This window comes from Procambarus clarkii, chromosome 11 (genome assembly GCF_040958095.1).
Source record: "Procambarus clarkii isolate CNS0578487 chromosome 11, FALCON_Pclarkii_2.0, whole genome shotgun sequence".
Lineage (NCBI taxonomy): Eukaryota > Metazoa > Arthropoda > Malacostraca > Decapoda > Cambaridae > Procambarus > Procambarus clarkii.
Window position 1 is genome coordinate 1,929,854 of NC_091160.1, and position 24,000 is coordinate 1,953,853.

The following is a 24,000-nucleotide window of genomic DNA, read 5'->3' on the forward strand; positions in this document are numbered from 1 at the left end:
AATGAAGCCGGCATACACATTACACATCTACTGGACCAGCTTCCAGAAATACAAATCCTAAACAAGAATGAACCTACCCACATCCAAGGAGGCAGATTAGACCTAACCTTCGTTTCAGCCTCCCTAAGAGATGCAGCAACATGGTCAGTTGAGCCCACACTCACAAGCGACCACTATGGAGTCCAAATTGATCTTCAGTTAGACCTACCCACCCCACCTCCGCCTCCATCTGAAGCCTGGAACTTTGCTTTAGCAAACTGGGACCGATTTCAAAACCTCATTTCAGAGTGGCAAAGAAACTATGATCTTCCCGAAGACATTAATCAGGCAGAACAAGAATTTGTCAAAGCGATTCAAAGTGCAGCCAACCACTCAATCCCACTGAAAAAACAGTCCACCGGACACCATAAAGATCATCGGTACTATTGCGAACGTGTCAAAGAACTCAACCATAGACTCAATAGAACAAGAAAGCTATACAAAAAGCAGCCAAGTGACTGCAACAGGATCTTACTTTGTGAGGTCAAGGAACATGTACATCGAGAGACCAGACAAATAAAAGAACAAAAGTGGCTAGAATGGTGTTCACACCTGAATGAACACACCTCTCTCGGGGAGATGTGGCAGCAAATTCACCGGGCCAAAGGGAATAAAACACCTAAAGCTCCACACCCCAAAGATCCTCAACAGGAAGCCGAAGTACTGGCAACCAGGTTTGCAGAGAGAGCAGCCAGCAATCAACTTCCACCAGATGTATTAGCAGTACAGACCGGACTAGAGGAAGAAAGGTGGCACAGAATCCTTACAGCATGTGAAGAAGTCTCTGACACTAATGCCCCCTTCACACTGGATGAGCTCAATCGGGCTAAGAAAAACTCCAAGGATACATCCCCTGGAGCCGACAAAATAACCTATAAAATGATTAGAAACCTCGGCCCAGAGGGAGACGCTGCATACCTAAGGTTAATTAATTTAGCCTGGACTTCTCAAACTAGACCTTCTGCTTGGAATAGAGCAGACATAGTGCCGATCCCAAAACCCAAAGATCCAGCTAATCCCAGGCCCATCTCTTTCCAAAGCTGTGCAGCCAAGACGGCTGACAGAATGGCACTCAACAGACTGGAGTGGAAAATGCCTAAACTGCACCATGATATGTATGCCTATAGAAGAGGGGTTGGCACAGTGGAATGTATTACAACTCTGTTAGCCCACTTGAATGACAGACCAGGAATGCTGATATTCCTGGACCTCGAAAAAGCCTTTGAACTGACTAGCGCCCCAGCTATTCTCTGCTGCTTCATTGACAAAGAGGTCAGAGGCAACCTGCTCTCCTGGACCAAAAACTGTCTCATAAACAGAGAAGCAAGAGTAAAACTTCATGGCACAGTCTCTGAGTACAAAAGACATGAAAATGGTACACCGCAAGGAGGTATTCTTAGCCCTCTTCTCTTCAACTGTTTAATGGAAAGAATAATGAGGTTGAAACTCCCACATCACTGCAGGCTGCTAAACTACGCGGACGACTTTGTCATCATCATAAAAGGAAGGGATGCGGCGCGCCTTGCACCCAAATGCTTAGACTGCATCAGTAAAGAGGCAAAACAGATTGGGATCAAACTCAACCCCTCAAAGTCAAAGGCCATGCCCATAAAAATAGCGAAGCCCAACATCCAACTCACAGCAAAGGGTCAACCAATAGAATGGGTCGACACCTATCAGTATCTAGGAATCATCCTGAACACACACATGAATTTTAATGCTGAGGTCACATACTTGAGAGAGCGAACTGCGGCCCGGACGGCAATCCTCAGGTCGCTAACCTCCCTTTCTGGAGGAGCCAATCTGCAAGTCCTTCGCACATACTATGTACAGGCAGTCAGATCAGTGATCGATTATGCCGCACCTGCACTCACAAATCTATCACACCAACAGTGGAAAAAGCTTGAAGTTGCCCAAAACAATGCTATGAGAGCTGCACTGGGAGCCCCCATGTGGACCAGGCTTGAAACTCTTAGACTGGAGACGGGTTTGCCCTCTCTACAAGAAAGAATATCACAAAGGACAGCTACAATTATCAGTAAGATAATTATTTCCTCTGATCCAATCCCAGTACGGCAGGCTTTGGTGGTTGGACTAGGCCAAAACAATGGAAACTCTTGGGTTGCAAGAGCAGGAAAAGTCCTAAACAGACTACATTTAAAAAACATGATTCTTGATAGAGAGGGTGATCATCCACACCCAAATTACACTCCTTCCGCGCCGTGGGAAGAGCCTACTTTCAAAATAGTAATAGAAAGTCTCCCAATGAAAAAGGCTGCCTATGATCCAACAATCCTAAGGCGCATAATAGAAGAGCAAATGTATAGCATAGCAGTAGCAGGAGCCACCCACATCTTCACAGACGGATCGGTGGACACAGAAAATGAGAGTGCTGGCGCTGCTCTTTGCACGACCAGCGTTCAGGCATATTGGAGACTGGGAGGACTAGTATCATCAACCCAAACTGAGCTGTTTGCCATACAACAGGCATTCGCATATGTGATTGCACAAAACACTCAAAATGCAATCATACACACAGACTCAAAAGCTGCACTTCAAATACTAGGACAAAAACAATGGAAAGATAATGTGGAAATAATTACCACCATTTTGTATCAAGGAGCAGTCGCTAAAGGCAAAGGCCTCAACATAACTTTAAACTGGATCCCATCCCATATTGGAATCCCATTAAATGAAAAAGCTGATGAAATTGCTAAATTGGCAACTCGTCATCCAGTGATACATAAAACAATTCAACCCAGCCTAGAGAACATAAAAAACATCATCACCAAAAAACTCTCACATCTCAACAAAGCCTACCTGCACCAGAGAATAGCTGAAGGTTCGCCATCTGCAACATGGTATCTTCAGGCAACCAAATTAGAAAGGTTAAATATCCCAAAAGGAATCCACAGGGAAATAGCAGTTAGGCTATATAGACTACGTCTAGGTTACAGATGCAACTGGGAGATTGGTGAACCCCGACAGAGAGAGTGCATCTTCTGCCAAACTGTCACAGAAAAGCCATTACTTCACTATCTTCTGGAATGTGAAGCAACCAATGACCTTAGAAGAGCTTTAAGAGTTCCTGAATCATGCAGTGGCCACCCTGAAGCCATCAACACAGCCACTCTCCTGGTCAACAAAGGTGTCCAGCAGCTGGACACCCTCATAAAGACTGTGAAACAGTATCCTCCCCCACGATAACAGCTTGATGGTTAAATGCAACCTCAGAACACTGGGGAAAAAAAAATTGTACCACTTACGGGCTATTCATGCCCGTGCCACCTCTTGGGTGGCTTAATCTTTATCTATCTATCTCTATCTTAATGAAACACACGGGAGACATCTCCCGTCACGCAGGGTGCAGTCGCACCTCCACAGATCTCCAGTATCATCTATTGATACTGGAAATGGCTCAAAAGGGCCACCACTTATGGGCTATTCATGCCCGTGCCACCTTTTGAGTGGCTTAATCTTCTCTCTCTCTCTCTCTCTCTTAATGGAACAAATGAAGGTTCATATATCGCTATGAAGCGGTAGTTTATGGTAATGTAATGACCTCGTTGTAATGAACCCACCCCAGTGGGAACAATTATCCAAGAGCAACGCCAATTCAACGTTAAAGTAACGTCATCAACATCGATTCGACGTCGAGCCAAAGCCAATCCTGGATATTGTGGATATTGATTGATAAAGATTAAGGCACCCAAGAGGTGGCACGGGCATGAATAACCCGTAAACACCATAAGAATTACGTTAAGAAGTACGTTAAACAGTAACAAGGTTGGACAGGTGGAACGGTCACACAATGATTGGCGAGTCATCGAGCAAATTGGTTATTGAAAGATTGAACCGTTTAACCATAAATATGTAACAACATTCGCTGGTTAACGCATGTATATAAAGGAATATATTGAAACTCGACGAACAAATAATATACCCTGATCCCTTGTGAAACAGCAGAGTAGTCTACGTTCTCAGGTCACACTTGGGGATAAGGAGAGGTAAAGTAATTATCAGGAGAAAGCGCTAAGCCATTAGGACAATATAACCTTTGGAAGGGATTAAGATTTAGGATAGGACGGAGGGAAGGAATGGTGCCCAACTACTTGGAAATTGAAATTGAAATAAGTTTATTGAGGTAAAATACACATAAAGGGATGAGGTAGCTCAAGCTATTCTCACCCCGTTCAGTACATCGTGTTAATACATACATAGACACACATCACAAGCAGTAAACATATTACCGAACATTCTGAGAGATAAACATATACATTTCCTAACTACTTGGACGGTCGGGGATAGAACACCGACCTGAACGAAGATGTCAGGTCCTTGTACAGGTATGGGCAAAGGACTCGGGGTCGAGCCCCTATTCCCCCATTCTCCTATTTATACCCACCCAAACTCACTCATATCTGTGTCTAACCTACTCTTGAAACAATCTAGTGATCCAACGATTACTAGGTTACCTGATAATTTGTTCCATAACCCAAGAACCAGTTTCAAACCCGAATGGAACAGAGCTGTTGATTTAGTTAGAAAAGTTGCAAAACGAAGCCGTGAAACTAATCTTAGGATTGCTGAGAAATTCTGATTGAGGTAATGAGGAAGGAACTACACTTACAGATTATTAGGGATAATTTCTGAGGTAAATATTTATTCTCCAATTAGGCTAACGAGTGCAGGGGACGCTAATGAGTGTATTTTGTTATATGAGAAACAATTAACACCACCATGGGTACAGGTAAAAATACCGTCAAGTTTCTCACAGATTAAGGAGCAAATCAAGAAGAAAATATTCCTGACTGTCAAAAGTCGCCACAGAGCCAAAGTAACAGGGGCCTCGTAGCCTGGTGGATAGCGCGCAGGACTCGTAATTCTGTGGCGCGGGTTCGATTCCCGCACGAGGCAGAAACAAATGGGCAAAGTTTCTTTCACCCTTAATGCCCCTGTTACCTAGCAGTAAATAGGTACCTGGGAGTTATTCAGCTCTCATGGGCTGCTTCCTGGGGGTGGAGGCCTGGTTGAGGACCGGGCCGCGGGGACACTAAAGCCCCGAAATCATCTGATTGATGAAGATTAAGCCACCCAAAAGGTGGCACGGGCATGAATAGCCCGTAAGTGGTGGCCCTTTTTAAGCCATTACCAGTATCAAGAGCTGATACTGGAGATCTGTGGAGGTGCGAATGCACCCTGCATGACGGGAGATGTCTCCCTTATGAATGTGTTTAAGATGAAGATGAAGCAACCCAAAAGGTGGCACGGGCATAAATAGCCCGTAAGTGGTGGCCATTTTAAGCCATTACCAGTATCAAGAGCTGATACTGGAAATCTGTGGAGGTGCGAATGCACCCTGCATGACGGGAGATGTCTCCCTTGTGAATGTGTTAAGATGAAGATGAAGCCACCCAAAAGGTGGCACGGGCATAAATAGCCCGTAAGTGGTGGCCATTTTAAGCCATTACCAGTATCAGGAGCTGATACTGGAGATCTGTGGAGCTGCGAATGCACCCTGCATGACGGGAGATGTCTCCCTTGTGAATGTGTTAAGATGAAGATGAAGCCACCCAAAAGGTGGCACAGGCATGAATAGCTCGTAAGTGGTGACCCTTTTGAGCCATCACCAGTATCAATAGATGATACTGGAGATCTGTGGAGGTGCGACTGCACCCTGCGATGCAGGGTGCAGTCGCGATGCGAGATGCACTGCACAGAAATAGCTGCGATGCGAGATGTCTCCCGGACCAAATGGTGACCAGATGGTGTGTCGAAATCATCTCAAGATAACCTCAAGATATAACGGAAGGCAGACCCACCGAGATGTGGTACAAAACCACTGGGCAATCCTCTTTCAACACCGGAGACATCTCCCGTCACGCAGGGTGCACTTGCACCTCCACAGATCTCTAGTATCAGATCTTGATACTGGTAATGGCTCAAAAGGGCCACCACTTACGGGCTATTCATGCGAGTGCCACCTTTTGGGTGGCTTAATCTTCATCAATCAATCAATCCTCTTTCAACCCTGGATAAAAGCTATACAGGGACATTGCAGTAGCCATACACAAACTAAGACTTGGCTACAAGTGCTGCTGGGAGGTAATAAACCCAATAGTTAAAGGGTGTCATATATGTGGAACAGGTGCAGAAATGCCACTTTTGCATCACTTACTATTATGTGAAGCAACTGAAGCCCTGCACATCAAACTCAACATTCAACCACCTGGAGCAGCTGCATTAAATCTAGGGGCCCCGTGGCGAAGTGGTAGCACACTCGCATGGCGTTTCGCGAGCACTTTGGCCTAGGTTCATATCCTGGCCGGGAAGGATTTATTTGGCGCCAATTCTTAACTGTAGCCTCTGTTTGCCATCAGTGAATAGGTACCTGGTTGTTAAATGATTTGGCAGGTCGTATTCCTGGGAAAAATTAGGATTAATTAAGGTTCTGCCTAAAACGCTATGCGAGCTAGTGACTGTACAAGAATGTAAGAACTCTTGTATATAAATCAAATAAATAAAATAAATACAAAATCCATAACAATGGTTAACAAAGCAGTTGAAGAATGGGACGCACTAGTGAACATTGTGCATCTATATCAGCCACCAAGATAATGTTATTAAAACTAAAGACTAAAACCATTGCGAAAAGAAGAAAACTCTACCTTCATTTAAAACTCTGACCCAAATATCACAAACACAAAGTTATCGTGAATAACCAAACTCAATTACGGGCTCACTATAGCCCGTGCTACATGGATATTTTGTTCCGAGTTCAAGTTGAAGTATGTTTATTTAGACAAGAGAATACATCTCAAAGGGATGGAGTAGCTTAGGCTATTTCTACCCTCCTAAGTGTTCCCAGTAGCTGAATCTAAAACAACAACTACCACCATGGGAGGAATGTAATGGTGGAGAGTGTTCCCCCTACAAAATAAAAAGATACAGACTTGCCTTGATTAGGGCAATTGAGGGCAATATATGATTGTATAACTAGAAAATTACATTAATTAAACACTAACTGTTTATTGTGATTACTCAATATATAGCTAAGGACGGAATGTCTTGATTAGGGGATTCACTGACATCGGCACTGTAGATACTGTTATTGGACATCATTAGAGAGTAGAACACTAGCATCGTCACCGTATATATTGTTATTGGACATCATTAGAGAGTAGAAAAGTGACTTGAGAATGGCCCAGGACGGACCGAAACGTCGTCGTCCCTTTACCTTCTAGTGTGTGGCCTGGTCAACATACTTCAGCCACGTTATTGTGACTCATCGCCCGCATAGATTAGTGACATCAGCACCGTAGATACTGTTATTGGACACCGCTTAAAGTGACAATGTATCTTCATCGCAGGTTAAACTTCAAGCTGTATTAGCGAGCTTAAAGAAAAGTAGTAAATAATAGTAATGCCTGTGTTTTTAATGATAGAGGAGCGTTGGTGTCATTACATAGTAGAAGACCAGTATATCAGCATATTGTGGACGAGTGTTGAGATAACAGCAGGAAAGAGTAAAAAAAAATAGTTGGTAACTAAGATTTATGTAGGTTCCTTCACAAGCAGGGACCTGAGCTTGTAGAAGCATCTTAATCACCTTCAGTGGTTAAGTTCTTAATTGCACACTAGTTTCTCTGTCAGCTATCTCACCCCTGTCAGAGTAAAAGAGACAAATATATGTGTATGTATGTGTGTGTATGTATGTATGTATGTATGTGTATGTGTATGTGTGTGCATAAAGTATATGTGGAAGCTGAGCAGAATTACATTTCACCATTATAAATTCACATTAATGCATTCATAAATCTATGTATCTATGTATTTACGTATGTAGCTTAGCCTAACATTTTAAAAGCACTACGATCACCTTCTGTGGTTCAATAAATCTCTGAACTGTATGTTTGACAAATCTCTCACCCTGTCCATGGAGGACAAAAGAAAATGTATATATGCTGGTTAGCATTGTAAATGTGTGGCCACGTCTGTGGTAGAAAATAATAATAATAAAAAAAACAAGCAGGGATGCTGTTAAGTGAGGCTGTTGATATATTAGCGAAGAGGGGGCACGGAAACAATTGTTTTCAGTGTAATATAATTCTTAAGACAAAGCTCAATTTGATCAGTATTTAACTTATTTAACAACGTGTTTAACTTATTTTCATTGAATAACTATAATATGTAGGATGAATATACTGTGTAAGTTTATTTATGAGCCCCAGGCTTTGAGGGACCGATATTAGAAGGTGTGCTAGTAACAGCGTCTTTGTCCTGTTTAAGTCTGTCAGTTATATCACCTGTGTCAAATACTTCTGTCAACGTGAATGATTTCAAATGTTAAACTGTCACTTAATGAAGCGTTCCGGCAATCACTAGCGAGTTATGTCATAATTTATTGACTGATTGATGTAGATTAAGTCACCCGAAAGGTGTCACGGGCGTTAATAGCCCGTAAAGTTGTCATAATGTAAACTGATCTTAACTAGGCTGTGAAATGGTGTACTTCTATGTCCGGCCCGAGGCGAGAATCTGTGTAGTCTCGGAAACATCCCAATTGATTGATAAAGATTAAGTCACCCAAGAGGTGGCACGGGCATGAATAGCCCGTACGTGGTTGCCCTTTTGAGCCATTACCAGTATCAAGAGCTGATACTGGAGATATGTGGAGGCGCGACTGCACCCTGCGTGACGGGAGATGTCTCCCGTGGAAACATCCCAGGTGGACTTGGACATTAGCAGCAGTCAACACTGGGAAAGTCTTAAGCACAGCTATGGCACGGGATGAAGTATTAATGTCAATTAAAGGCTCTGTCCTGGGACCTCTGTTGTTTACTATAAATATGAATGATTTACGAAGCTTCATTTATCTCTGAAATTCTATCCTCAGTACTCTGTAAGTTCAATTATATCATTATTATCTCAGTAATAGTAGTTCTTGGGCCACGAGAATCTTCTTGGGATTATTCGCATGATTTCATTTTGAACCTTCTCCAACTTGTTTAGTCTGCAAAACAGTACAGATATCAAGACATATGGGCAGCATAATCAATAAGAGATCTCACAGTATGCCATGTGATTACCATTGGAAATATAGAATATGATTAATAATTGTGTACTGTATGGGTTTGTGAGCCCTTGAGGGACCTTATGTAGACTAGGGTAGAAATAGCCTAAGCTACTCTATCCTTTTTGAGATTTTCGTTTTCTCAATAAACTTACTTGAACTTGAATGAATGACTTAGACACTAAATTGAATAGCAACATTTACCAGTTTACTGATGATTAGAATATAGTGCAGGAAATCAATGTAGATTGTTTAAAAAATTAATGAGTTTGGATGTATATAAATAAGAGGTACCCCCGTATAGCCTAATATGCCTTCTACAGTTTCCTTTATTTTTCCTCATGCTAAGCTGTGTAAACTCACCATATTTCAAGGAGGAGTCCTAAGACAAGCCCTGTTAAATATAATATTGAAACAGAGAGTTCCAGTGAAACTCCTTCAGTACAACTCCAGTCATAGTTGCACACGATATTCTGTTTCAGGTTAAACATGCTTTTAATGGAGTCAACAAATTTATTCGTAAATTGCTATATGTTTATACTTGAGTTAGTTTACACAACATTTCTGAACATTGTTTAAATAAGAGAGAGTATGGTGATAACATAAGACGTGATCATTATAAACATATACTGTATTATCTAGATTTAGATTTAGAAGTTTAATTTAATAGTAATATAAAATTTGGAGAAATATAGTACAATGCCTTAGTGGTTGAATTTAGGTGAAAGAAAGACCCAATACATGTGTAAGTGCTTTAATACCAAAATTTCGGATTTAGCCTATTTTCTTTATGAAGGTAATGTAAACAATGTTCTGCCTATGTCAGTCAGTATTAATATTTTAGGTACATCTGCATTTGTGCAGCTACCCTAGACTATATGAAGGGGAGTACAGTATGACCAAAAGCTAGCTACGTGATGCAAAAAATCCCCATCACTCAGGATGGATAGTCGTACAGAAGCATGTGATAAATAGTCTGCACTGGCGGACTCTGGGTTCGTTATGAGGATATCATCATCAACACAAGAGTGAATAAGGAAGCAGTGATACTAAAGGTCCCCATCTCGCAGGATGGTTAGTCATACAGGGCCATATGTTTAGTAGCCTGAACTGGCAAATTTTGGGTACACTGTGAGGATATCTTCAAGAACACGAGAGTGAATATAGTAATTGCAAAGCTCCAGGTACTTCATGCCAACTGGTCTGAAAGGTCTAATAACTGGGCATTCGGTGATGTAATGTGGGAGATCATGCCGCAGTTCCTGCTCACTGAGTTTGCACCTGGAGTGCTCAGGATTGGGAGATCTGTCACCTGCAGCCACCTGCCACAGGTAATGGTAACTCAACCTGATCCTGGCAACCACTGTGTCGCACAGTCTGGTGGACTGTGCGACACAGTGGTCCACAGTTTACCACCTTCATGAAGGAAGGTACATTCGGATGAATTCTATGATGAATTCTTTCATCCGAGAATTTAGTATTATAACGCTTACATATGTATTAGGTCTTTCCTTCACTTTCCTATAACATTTATTACAGTTGCGGCTGCAGTGAGCAGGTGTACAACCACAGAAATATCTTCTAGCTTCGAATTAGGGTGAAGAGATGCGTATTGACAGAACATATGCAACACAAAACTAGCATGATAAGAAGATAATTCGAAAAATACCTAATATATACTTATTATACTATGAAGGTGTATTTTGCACACCCTCAGTATTTCACATCAACAGATTTACGAGGTTGACTATCACTGAGCGCGACTCTTGTATCATAGCTATGACTTCAGTAGGATTTAAAATAATTGTCAATAAACCATCTCCTTGTGACTAATTCCTTAATAAAGGTCATAAGTAGGAAGATAGATGTCGGAAGTTTAATTGTTTAGATATGAACGAGAAAATTATAGAAAATATGCAAAGTATCTAAATATTTAGGATATTAAAATATGGAACATGGATCAAGCGTCGAACTATTCCTCGGCGGGTTGGGAAACAAACTTTTTTGTTAAACATCTTGCCAAATTACCCTTTTCTTATTAACAAGCTTAGGTATACACAGCAATGTGCTGTTACCCTATTATATATGAAAGATTATACATTGTAGATTAAAAACTAGCTATAAGTTCATCTAATATTCCCATCTCACAGGATGGTTAATCATACACGGAATCAGGGGAGAAAATACCTACCTCAGTACAAAAATAAATTAACTTTGACTAAATATTAACGTTATCATTTTTATAAGAGCTAAGCACTGATCATGGAAATATTATATTATATTTATTTTTACCAGTTTCTATCAAATTCCTCTCAAATAATGTCTTTTTAACAAGCTTAGGTATACACAACAATGTGCTTCTACCCTATTCTGTAGAAGCCCCTTTTGATCTACCACACAGTGTAGATAAAAAACCAGCTACACCCTCATCCAACATCCCCACCTCACAGGACAGCTAGTCATACATGGAATCAGGAGAGAGCATGAAAAGTAAGGTATCTATTAGCCTCCACTAGCAAAATCTGGGTACAGCACAAGAATATCTTCAACTTCATACACTTCTTAGTATATGAAATAATTACAAATATCAGAGTACCTCATACCATTTGGTCTGAAATCACTGATAACAGGGCAATCACAAATTAGTGTTGGAGAGTATGTCCCAACTCTTGTTCACATACTTTACAACTGGAATGTTCACCATTGGGGGATTCATTACTTGCAGCCACCTGCCATAAATATCGATATCCCAAATTACCCGGAAGAGTGACGTATCTGCAAAAAGTACCAATCGGCAACTTGGTTGCTCACCTATATATACTCCAGAGGGTCGCTGAAATTAGGCAACACTTGCAGTGCATAGCAGCAACCAAGGGCATAGACATCCTGATACTACAGGAGAGCTTGCTTCGAGCCGGATTAGAACCAAAAATCTCAGGCTATCGAGGCTTCTTCCTTCCATGGTTCAATGGGCAATCCAGGGGATGTGCAATCTATGTAAAATTGGCAACTCGTCATCCAGTGATACATAAAACAATTCAACCCAGCCTAGAGAACATAAAAAACATCATCACCAAAAAACTCTCACATCTCAACAAAGCCTACCTACACCAGAGAATAGCTGAAGGTTCGCCATCTGCAACATGGTATCTTCAGGCAACCAAATTAGAAAGGTTAAATATCCCAAAAGGAATCCACAGGGAAATAGCAGTTAGGCTATATAGACTACGTCTAGGTTACAGATGCAACTGGGAGATTGGTGAAACCCGACAGAGAGAGTGCATCTTCTGCCAAACTGTCACAGAAAAGCCATTACTTCACTATCTTCTGGAATGTGAAGCAACCAATGACCTTAGAAGAGCTTTAAGAGTTCCTGAATCATGCAGTGGCCACCCTGAAGCCATCAACACAGCCACTCTCCTGGTCAACAAAGGTGTCCAGCAGCTGGACACCCTCATAAAGACTGTGAAGCAGTATCCTCCCCCACGATAACAGCTTGATGGTTAAATGCAACCTCAGAACACTGGGAAAAAACAAAAATTAATAATTACGGGAGACATCTCCCGTCACGCAGGGTGCAGTCGCACCTCCACAAATCTCCAGTATCAGCTCTTGATACTGGTAATGGCTCAAAAGGGCCACCACTTACGGGCTATTCATGCCCGTGCCACCTTTTGAGTGGCTTAATCTTTATCAATCAATCAATCAACTTGGTTGCTCACCTATATATACTCCAGAGGGTCGCTGAAATTAGATATTAGGTTGCAGGCCCTGGCAGCAGGAAGGCGAGACCCTCGGAGCTGCTTGGCTTGCTCCACATTACATCCACAGGAATTTACGACGTGTTAATTTTGTCTGGAAATTTATTTTGCTAATAATTTTTAAGCTACAATTTGAGAGATCTGGAAGTCTCGCTGGCAGCAACAAATATGGATGCCGGACACAATGTAAGTTTATTAATGTCTGGCGAGAACCCGACGCCAATGTTCCGGGAACTGGACATTCTGCAGAAGGACCTGGACACCCTCTTCCTCATTGTGTTCGGCATCCTCATATTCAGTAAGTACCAAAATCTGTGTTTTCTCTCTTTTTTCAAGTATTTAAACATATATATGGCACCTATTTCACATTTTGTATATTAATAAAATAGTTGTATTTTATATAGTTGTATATAGACGTACAATAATCTGTGTGTTAGATTTTGTTTTATTATGCTTAGAATAATGTATTTGGAATGCAATTTGTACTTTTGACTAACATTTGTTTATATTTCAGTCTTGCAGACCGGGTTCGCATTCCTTGAGGCAGGCTCCGTAAGGTCCAAGAACACCACCAACATCCTTCTCAAGAACATGCTCGATGTCTGTAAGTTATCAAACACCTTCGTTATTTGTTATCGTATCTGGCTTATGTCTGGTGAACCAGCACATGATTTTTTTATTCCTATCTCATAGCTAAAGTAAGCTCTCAATGTATATAACTTTGCCGACTCTTGTATTCCTGTAATTTCCTGCTTTTGCTTTTCCATCTGCTGGTGTTATATACTAAATTGTTCTCTGTATTCAATTAACCGACTTCCTCCCACCAAGCCTCACGTAGTAATAATGATATGAATTCCACAATCGTCCCCACCCTGTACTAACCATCTGCCCTGTTACTCTCCCCAGTCATTGGTGGCATAGCGTACTGGCTGGTGGGGTTCCCGCTGGCGTTTGGAGGCGGGAACAGCTTCTCTGGTATAGAGTACTGGGCGTCGTACGGGCTGTCGGACGAGCACCTGGCCTTCTGGTTCTTCCAGTTCGTCATCGCCACCACAGCCTCCACCATCATCTCGGGGTCGATGGCTGAGCGGTGTGCCTTCAATGCTTATCTCATCTACACGACCGTGCTGTCAGGTGGGTGTGAAGCCTCTTTCTCTCTGTAAAGTATGTTTCAAATTTAGCAGGATACTTTACACTATTTAGTGGTCAATGAATAAATAACTTTACTCACAGGCTTTATTTATATAATTTAGATAATATTTGAGAGGAACCTTAACAGGGCAATCTTGAGAGAAAGACAATTTGTTAGACAATAATAGCCTAACACTGATCATTATAATTAAACTTTGTTTCTCAATAAATTTAAAAGGCAATGCAAACAATAGTACATTTCCCACGGAATTAATAGATACATTATAAAATACAGCAGTGTTGGTACAGCTGTAGTGTGCCGTGTTTTAATCATGTTTGTGTGTTGTAACAGCTCAGTTATGATAATATTTGTGTTTGTACAGCTGTGGTGTACCCGGTGGTGTCACACTGGACCTGGTCAGACGTTGGCTGGCTCAAGACTCAACACTACCAGGACTTCGGTGGCTCTGGCGTCGTCCACCTCACAGGGGGCGTGGCAGCTCTTGTTGGGGCTGTAATTCTTGGGCCCAGAATTGGTCGCTTCGGACCCAAGGGCAAGGAGATACGTGGACACTCTGTGCCGGTATGTTCATAGAACAGTGGTAATATATTATTATCTGAAGTCATGAAGCAAGATATAAATATTTGTGGATTATCATGTTTAATACAAATATTACACGTCAAGGTGGAGGTGTAAAGTTGTGTTTGAACTTCCAGCTGGCAGCTTTGGGAGGCTTCATCCTGCTCTTCGGGTTCCTGGCCTTCAACGGAGGGTCCCAAGCGTCCATCAGCCACGAGGGTGATGCTGTAGCCATTGCCAAGGCTGTCTTTAACACTGTGATCTCGGCGTCTTCAGGAGGCATCGCTGTGCTCTTGGTGTACCGTTCTGTGCTGTGTGGGAGGGAGTCCACCTGGTCCTTCCTAATGGCTCTTAATGGTTCTCTCGCTGGCATGGTATGTACCGCTCTGCGCTGTGTGGCCGGGAGTCCATTAGTGCTAGTATGATGGACTCTGCTCGCTGTAAATTTTCACTGACAGACGTTTGATTTAAACTTAACTTAGTATTATGATAACATAACAAATTTCTTATCAAAATGGTGTTACTTGCAATATGTCTGAGTTTGTTTATCCAGTGCTTAAGGACATGTTTCCATGACAGGTGTCAATCAGTGCCGGGTGCAATGTTGTGCGGCCGTGGAGTGCCAGTGTCATTGGTACAGTGGGTGGATCAGTGTTCCTCGCCATCCACACCCTTCTTCCCAAGTTGAAGGGTACGTCACTGCTTCTCTCACCGCTCAGTTTTCTTAACCTTGTCTCAAGAAGGCAACAAGTAGCCAGTTTTATCTAACTTGAGTTTGAAATATTTTAACTTTAACGTTATGTTCTGTAGATGGCATATACTTAAATAATAATATTTATAAAATTTTATATTATTGGGAAGCGTACGTGCATATTGGGACTGTTGAGGTTGTGGATGTAAAGTTAATAAATATTTCTTCCACAGTTGACGACCCACTTGATGCTGTGGCTGTACACATGGGAGGTGGGTTGTGGGGGCTGGTTGCTGTGGCCCTCTTCCAGGATGGTGGCATTGTGTACGGGGGCAGCGCGGAGGTCCTCGCCTGGAACATAGTGGGGGCGCTGGCCATAGTGGCCTGGTCTGGTGGTCTCTGTTTAGTTATGTTTGGTTCCCTCAGGCTGCTCGGCCTCTTGAGGGTGCCTCCAGAAATGGAAATTGCAGGCAAGTGAAGATAATACATAAAGTTTTCGCTTTTGTTTTATATAATTGATAATTGTTATATTTTTAGTGTTATGAACGCATTCATTATACATTGTATATGTTCTATATCTCTAAAATTATCTATACGCCAGGAATGGACATCTTGAAGCACGGGGAGCCAGCCTACCCAGCTGACGCTTGGCTGGAGAGCCAGTACGATGGATCCGTAAACACTCAGGAGAACAAGAGGAATTCAAGTAAGTTGTCAACTAAGTTGCTTTTAAAGTTTTGTGTGTGATGTTTATTTATTTGATATTAATGAAATGCATCATAGAAATTCATACAGTTTTGTTATCAACATTTTCCACTATTCATCTAATCCATTATTTTCCAGATCTTCCACCCAACATGTCTGCCCCAGAAGAATTTGGTTTGACTAATTCCCAGGACCCAGCTCCAGTCCCTGGACACCTTGTATACTGGAGTCGTGCAGGACCAGTCCCATCCCACCTCCCGCCCGTCGTGTCCCTCAACAACCACGAAGCTAACCACTTGAACTCCAACAATAGTGTCTCTGAAGCTGGCTTCACAGTCCGACTGGGAGACCATGATCTGCGAGTCCTGGTTGAACCCAGAGATCAACGTGGTCAAGACCCTCATTGTTACACCAATGAGGCTTTTGACGAAACCACAAAGCTTTAAGATTATCTTTTATTTGTGATTACTTATGAAAGTATTTGTATGTTGTCATTACTTATGAAAGTATGTGTATGTTGTCATTACTTATGAAAGTATGTGTATGTTGTCATTACTTATGAAAGTGGGTGTATGTTTGTCATTACTTATGAGAGTATGTGTGTTTGTCATTACTTATGAAACCTCAAAACTCTGAGATTCTCTGTTGGTTCTTCGACATTAAAGCTTGCTTGTATTGATTCGGTAAATTGACTTAATTAATTTATATTATTTTTCTGCACTAATTACATGAAATATATTATATATATTTTTGTATATATATTTTTTTATTCGGTGAACTTAGTAAGAAACCTGATAAACTAAAGGTTTAACAAGAATTACGTTAAGGTGAAGGATGTTGACAGAGAAAGATGGCGAGCATATTTTACGACTTAAAGTAGGGACTGGAATGAAGTATGAAGTATGGAGGGACTTGAAGTATGTGCCTAGCCACATACCTTCGCCCGACAGTCTTCCAAGAACTGCCATCGCGAATGCACTTTAAATGTGCATTTTTTTACATTTGCGTTGTTCTTAATGGGTTGTATTCAAGTGTTTAACTATCAATAAGTTTCCTATTCTCGGATAATTACTTCCTGTTGTCTGGTCTTGATGATTTGATGGCCCATAAGATTATAGACTTGCGGTGGATTACTACCTAACTGGATGTAAGATGACATAAGAAATGATTTTAACATGTTTGAAAGGAGTAAGGAAAACAAAAAGGAATTATGAAGTGAAGACATTTCCCCAACGGAGACATCACCCACCAGACACATCATCCACCAGAATCATCACCCATCAGACACATCATCCACCAGAATCATCACCCACCAGACACATGATCCACCAGTATCATCACCCACCAGACACATCACCCACCAGACACATCATCCACCAGAATCATCACCCATCAGACACATCATCCACCAGAATCATCACCCACCAGACACATCATCCACCAGAGTCATCATTCACCAGACACATTATCCACCAGAATCATCACCCACCAGACACATCATCCACCAGAATCATCACCCACCAGAATCACACATGATCCACCAGTATCATCACCCACCAGACACATCACCCACCAGACACATCATCCACCAGAATCATCACCCATCAGACACATCATCCACCAGACACATGATCCACCAGAATCATCACCCACCAGACACATGATCCACCAGTATCATCACCCACCAGACACATCACCCACCAGACACATCATCCACCAGAATCATCACCCATCAGACACATCAGACACCAGACACATGATCCACCAGAATCATCACCCACCAGACACATGATCCACCAGTATCATCACCCACCAGACACATTATCCACCAAAATCATCACCCATCAGACACATCATTCACCAGAATCATCACCCACCAGACACATGATCCACCAGACACATGATCCACCAGAATCATCACCCATCAGACATATCATCCACCAGAATCATCACCCACCAGACACATTATCCACCAGAAACATCACCCATCAGACACATGATCCACCAGAATCATCACCCACCAGTATCATCACCCACCAGACACATTATCCACCAGAATCATCACCCATCAGACACATCATCCACCAGAATCATCACCCACCAGACACATGATCCACCAGTATCATCACCCTCCAGAATCATTACTCACCAGACACATCATCCACCAGAATCATCACCTACCAGACACGTCATCCACCAGACTCATCACCCTCCAGAATCATTACTCACCACACACATCATCCACCAGAATCATCACCCACCAGACACATCATCCACCAGACTCATCACCCACCAGACACATCACTCACCACACATCATCCACCAGACACATCACCCACCAAAAATCATCATCCACCAGACACATCATCCACCAGACTCATCACCAACCAGACACATCATCCACCAGACACATCACCCACCAAAATCATCACTCGCCAGACACATCATCCACTAGAATCATCATCCACCAGAGACAATCATCCATATAACATTGAGGAGGGCGACGTTGAGGGACCTGTACCATGGGCTGTGGGGCGCCCGTGTGCTTCCTGAGGCCCACCACCACCAGACACTCGGGCTCGTACTGGATGGCCTCCATTTGTCCATTGAAAATCGTCTGCTGTTAAGATACGTAGCCACGTTGTTGAACAACCCTGTGGTGTCGCACAAGAGATATATCACATTTTGAGTCAAATCAATTATGTTGAGTTAAATAAATATATGTATTTAAGAGAGAATGTTTTTTTTCTGCTCAACGGTGGGGGGGCCAGACGCTTGGACCTAGTCTCATCCAGCGTTGAAGGGTGAGTAATGTTGGCTATGTGCCCAGAGTGGGAACTTCGAGGTCTATCTCCTCTACTCCCATTAAAAAGGAGTCGGCATCAATGGCCCTTTCCAAATATATCGGGGAAAGGTGGCTGTCTGAGTCTATAGAACTTCTTCTCTCCACCCTTCCTTGGAAAATATATATATATGTCTCACCGCACTACTTGGCCTAAAATGCAGAATGATTTTCGTTATTTTCAAATATGTCTTTCCAAATTGGTTTATTCCAAATAATATTTTATAATATTTAGTACACGAATTACTGACTTATGTTTGGTTAACCTAATAAGAACATTTTTTGTTCTTAATATAATATTACTATAATATATTAAGATAATATAGTTCTTAATATAATATATTATATTCTTAATATAATATTACTATATCATATTAATAAAGAACTTGAAATATTTCTTAGTTATGTTAATTTAGGTTATGATAGGTTAGGTAATTTTGGTCGTATATCTATGTTAGTTTCAAATTAAAAATACGTTTAATCATATAAAATATAATGGAAAGCTATATTATTTCATAAGATCTTTAGGAAAACCTCTGCTTATTAGACAAACCAGGGTTTGCATAGTAGACTAAGTAGTGCATTCTGGCTATTAGGTACAATATATAGTAGTAGTAGGCATCCATCAGTCTCAGAAGACTATGGTGTTGCGCTCTGGTTGTTGGTCTGGAGAGGCCTCACGAGGGCATAAAGCCAGGGTAGGTTAATACGGAGAAGCTGTTACCCAGGCAGCAGGTCCCCCCTCTCCACGGCGCTGAAGGTCTCCAATGGAAAGGCAAACGCCAATGCGATTGGTTCCAGCGCCGTCGCAGGAACTGTGAGTTCCGGGGATGACCTCGAAGTTGGTGAAAAAAAGGCACAGGGACTCCAAACCCGGAGACCGCCGTGGTCGGGGCCGGAGAAGAACCACCCCCAGCAAGGGTATGAACGACCCCAGCCTCCTGAAGCAGAGCTGGTCCGCACGACCCCGGGGAGGTGGACGTCCCGGTCCCGCACCTACGGGTTCCTGACAGAGATCGTCACAACCCTCTTTCACCGGAGGCCGGCTTCCTTCAAGAAAAATTAGAAGGAAGAGTGATAATTATTAAATACAACAATTATTATTATAATAAATATAAAAATATTATTATATATAATTATTATTATAATAAATACTATAATAATAATATAAATAATTAATAATTATCACACAATAGTTAGTTTAGGTTATTTTTTATGCACCCCATACCCATCTTGTGGGTGGTAGTGGAAAGGGTTACAGAGGCACATAATGGGCTCAGGGACTGAACCCCACAATTCATTTAGCTAAGCAAGTTACAATCTTGATGAGCTAGTTACAAAATTCAATATAAGTCGTCACATCAACAATGGGTTCGAGATCGACCACAAGTACAGTTTCTAAATTAAGCAACTGTCCCACAATACAACCTCCTCCCCCCACCAATCTATGGTTCATCCAATAAAATCACAATATATATATATATATATATATATATATATATATATATATATATATATATATATATATATATATATATATATATATGTCGTACCTAGTAGCCAGAACTCACTTCTCAGCCTACTATGCAAGACCCGATTTGCCTAATAAGCCAAGTTTTCATGAATTAATTATTTTTCGACTACCTAACCTACCTAACCTAACCTAACCTAACTTTTTCGGCTACCTAACCCAACCTAACCTTTAGAGATAGGTTAGGTTAGGTTAGGTAGGGTTGGTTAGGTTCGGTCATATATCTACGTTAATTTTAACTCCAATAAAATAAAATTGACCTCATACATAAGGAAATGGGTAGCTTTATCATTTCATAAGAAAAAAAATAGAGAAAATATATTAATTCAGGAAAACTTGGCTTATTAGGCAAATCGGGCCTTGCATAGTAAGCTGAGAAGTGCGTTCTGGCTACTAGGTACGACATATATATATATATATATATATATATATATATATATATATATGAATGAAAACTCACACCCCAGAAGTGACTCTGTAGTTACCCTGTAGTTGTAGTTAATTTCGCCCTGTAGTTACCAGTTGCGTTGCTTCTGGGAGTATGGGTTCGAGTCACTTCTGGGGTGTGAGTTTTCATTCGCATATAGTCCTGGGGACCATTCAGGCTTGTTCGCATTTGTGTTCCTCACGTGTGCCCCAAAGAATGAGGTGATTTGGTGAAATGCTATGCCCAAGATTACCATCCGAGTTGCCGTCGGGGAAGTGGCTCAAATAGCCTCGGCTATCACTTCCTTTTTGACGGCCGTGATGGTCAAGCGGATTAAGGCGCCCTGTAGTTACCAGTTGCGTTGCTTCTGGGAGTATGGGTTCGAGTCACTTCTGGGGTGTGAGTTTTCATTCGCATATAGTCCTGGGGACCATTCAGGCTTGTTCGCATATATATATATATATATATATATATATATATATATATATATATATATATATATATATATATATATATATATATCTCACACCCCAAAAGTGACTCGAACCCATACTGCCAGGAGCACTCTGCAACTGTACATCTGCAATGCATGATAATAGGAACAAAAACAGGCAGGGCCCTCGTGTGTTGTGTGGCCCTCGTGTGTTATGTGGCCCTCGTGTGTTATGTGGCCCTCGTGTGTTGTGTGGCCCTCGTGTGTTGTGTGGCCCTCGTGTGTTATGTGGCCCTCGTGTGTTGTGTGGCCCTTGTGTTGTGTGGCCCTTGTTGTGTTGTGTGGCCCTTGTGTTGTGTGGCCCTTGTTGTGTTGTGTGGCCCTTGTTGTGTTGTGTGGCCCTCGTGTGTTGTGTGGCCCTTGTGTGTTGTGTTACCCTTGTGTGTTGTGTGGCCCTTGTGTGTTGTGTTACCCTTGTGTGTTGTGTTTCCCTTGTGTGTTGTGTGGCCCTTGTGTGTTGTGTGGCCCTTGTGTGTTGTGTGGTCCTTGTGTGTTGTGTGGCCCTTGTGTGTTGTGTTACCCTTGTGTGTTGTGTGGCCCTTGTGTGTTGTGTTACCCTTGTGTGTTGTGTTTCCCTTGTGTGTTGTGTGGCCCTTGTGTGTTGTGTGGCCCTTGTGTGTGTGTGGTCCTTGTGTGTTGTGTGGCCCTTGTGTGTTGTGTGGCCCTTGTGTGTTGTGTGGTCCTTGTGTGTTGTGTGGTCCTTGTGTGTTGTGTGGCAGGGCCACACAAACACTTAACAAATAAGCGCGCATCGGAACATGCAGGAACCGGGAACAAAAACCCGCTCCCCCCCCCAAACACACACAACCGCACCCCATGCACATCCAAGTACACAACCGGATACAACCTCACAACACATAGCAAACAAAATAAATTACTGGACAGGAGAACAAACCTCAACGGGAGGCGAATATTTCTCAGGAAACTTATACAGAGGATATTTGTGCTTATAGGCCTCCCATATCAAATACTCCATGTCAGTAGGGGAACGATTCCCCTGCTTCCGGGGCCGCATAAACTCTGGAATCACTAAATCAAAAACGGCGGCTCCCGGAGGTGGTCGACAGAAGTCGCATAACAAAGAGGGGCAAGGTAAACCACCTCCTCCGCCAGATAGTGGTCTTTTTTTGTTTTGGTAGGGACGCGAGTCTTTATTTTCCTCGGCGTCACCCCTTCTATATAGGAACCACCGTGAAAGCGGAAGAAACCGAAGTAGAGTACGTAGACCGCCTAGACGGTCCCGCCGCCGGATGCGCAAGAGAAGAAGGCAAGTTTTTGTTAATTAAATTTTTCACGTTTGAAAGTGAAAAAGTGATATGATCTACTTTAACCACGTTATTGTGACTCATCGCCTGCATTTTCACGTTTGTTTTCAGTGTGAAGCACTTGGAAATATTATCTTACGATATGCGCGTTACCCCTCTGGTGATGCTTATAACCTGTGACTGGTCTGTGACTGGTTTGGTAGTGAAAACCTCTCGTTATCCTGCCTCTCGGCACTGGAGGTACTGAGTTATATCTCTCCTCCCTAAGACAGGTCTAGGAATATGATCAAGGTCTATCCACAAGACGTTTCGACAACATCCGTTTTCTGATGGTAAAAACCGTTCGGTTTGGATACATTAGCTTAGGCTATCGTAGGGACGGTTAGGTTTCGTTAACTTACGTAAATTTTACGTTAGGTTAGGCTAGGTTAGGTTTGACTTGTTTAGGCTTGGCTATATTAGGATGGGATAAGGTAGGTTAGGTTGGATTAGTTTAGGTTGTGTTAGGCTAGGTTAGACTGGGTTAGGCTAAGTTGAGTTGAGTTAGGTTGAGTTAGGTTTGGTAAGTTCTCGTGTTTTAAAATCCGTGAGTGAACCGTGTTGTATACTCTGCGACTTGCGTTCGTCTGCAGCACCACCACCTGGTTCCTCACAGCCACGTCCAACACAACACAGCTGCCCACTTCTCGTGTGGTAATGACAACACTTATCACAAGTACAATCTTAAATTATTTTTAAATTGTTTAAACTGTATAAAATTGGTTATACAACTTATTCCCAATTGTGTGCAGACTGAACATCACCAGGCACTTTACCCCTTGTAGGGCAGATATCGAACCCACAACATAACAATAAAAGCTGTTTTAGCAAAGCCAGACTATTTCACTGAGCTTAACATTAAGCTAAAGCCATTCAAAGCAGACATTTAAGTGCCAGTTTCTTCAACCTATTGTCAACCAGAGGTTATCATCCATAATACTTTATCTAAACGGCATTAAATACAATTTTCAGCTCGTGAACCTCTCGCCCTTCACCTCACTCTGCTGCCTTTCTCTGCCGCTCTTTCTGTAAACGACTTTATAATGGTTCAGGGCGGACCGTGACACCATTTCCATTATTTTCTGATGTGTGTCCGTCATACGTTTTGGGTAGAACCGTCTGACATGGTTTAGACACAGCTGTCACACATGGTTTAGACAGAGCTGTCACACATGGTTTAGACAGAGCTGTCACACAGGGTTTAGAGAGAGCTGTCACACAGGGTTTAGACAGAGCTGTCACACAGGGTTTAGACAGAGCTGTCACACAGGGTTTAGACAGAGCTGTCACACAGGGTTTAGACAGAGCTGTCACACATGGATTAGACAGAGCTGTCACACAGGGTTTAGACAGAGCTGTCACACATGGTTTAGACAGAGCTGTCACACAGGGTTTAGACAGAGCCGTCAGACAGGGTTTAGAC

At 42.2% G+C, this 24,000-nt stretch overlaps 2 protein-coding genes across 2 annotated transcripts in view; both read left to right on the top strand.

Annotated features, from left to right (window-relative positions):
• The first annotated feature begins 13,041 nt into the window (after nucleotides 1-13,041).
• LOC138363494 (putative ammonium transporter 1) lies at nucleotides 13,042-16,426 on the top strand. Its single transcript, XM_069322843.1, has 9 exons — nucleotides 13,042-13,171; nucleotides 13,388-13,477; nucleotides 13,780-14,007; nucleotides 14,388-14,587; nucleotides 14,722-14,958; nucleotides 15,164-15,275; nucleotides 15,509-15,745; nucleotides 15,877-15,981; nucleotides 16,119-16,426. The coding sequence occupies exons 1-9, from the start codon at nucleotides 13,042-13,044 to the stop codon at nucleotides 16,424-16,426; spliced, it is 1,647 nt and encodes a 548-aa protein (XP_069178944.1).
• Nucleotides 16,427-16,814: 388 nt separating this feature from the next.
• The window catches only part of LOC123752734 (putative ammonium transporter 1), a 55,507-nt gene continuing 48,321 nt past the window's right edge, over nucleotides 16,815-24,000 (top strand). Inside the window, exon 1 of the mRNA XM_069322844.1 lies at nucleotides 16,815-16,897. Within this exon, the coding sequence (XP_069178945.1) occupies nucleotides 16,815-16,897 (83 nt within the window). The remainder of the gene's footprint in view (nucleotides 16,898-24,000) is intronic.

Excerpts from the sequence above, each read along its gene's own strand:
- LOC138363494 (XM_069322843.1), top strand. The coding sequence starts at position 13,042 with ATGGATGCCGGACACAATGTAAGTTTATTAATGTCTGGCGAGAACCCG. Across the intron at positions 14,959-15,163 it reads ATGGTTCTCTCGCTGGCATG|GTGTCAATCAGTGCCGGGTG; the intron begins GTATGTACCGCT and ends TTTCCATGACAG. Across the intron at positions 15,746-15,876 it reads TCCAGAAATGGAAATTGCAG|GAATGGACATCTTGAAGCAC; the intron begins GCAAGTGAAGAT and ends TCTATACGCCAG.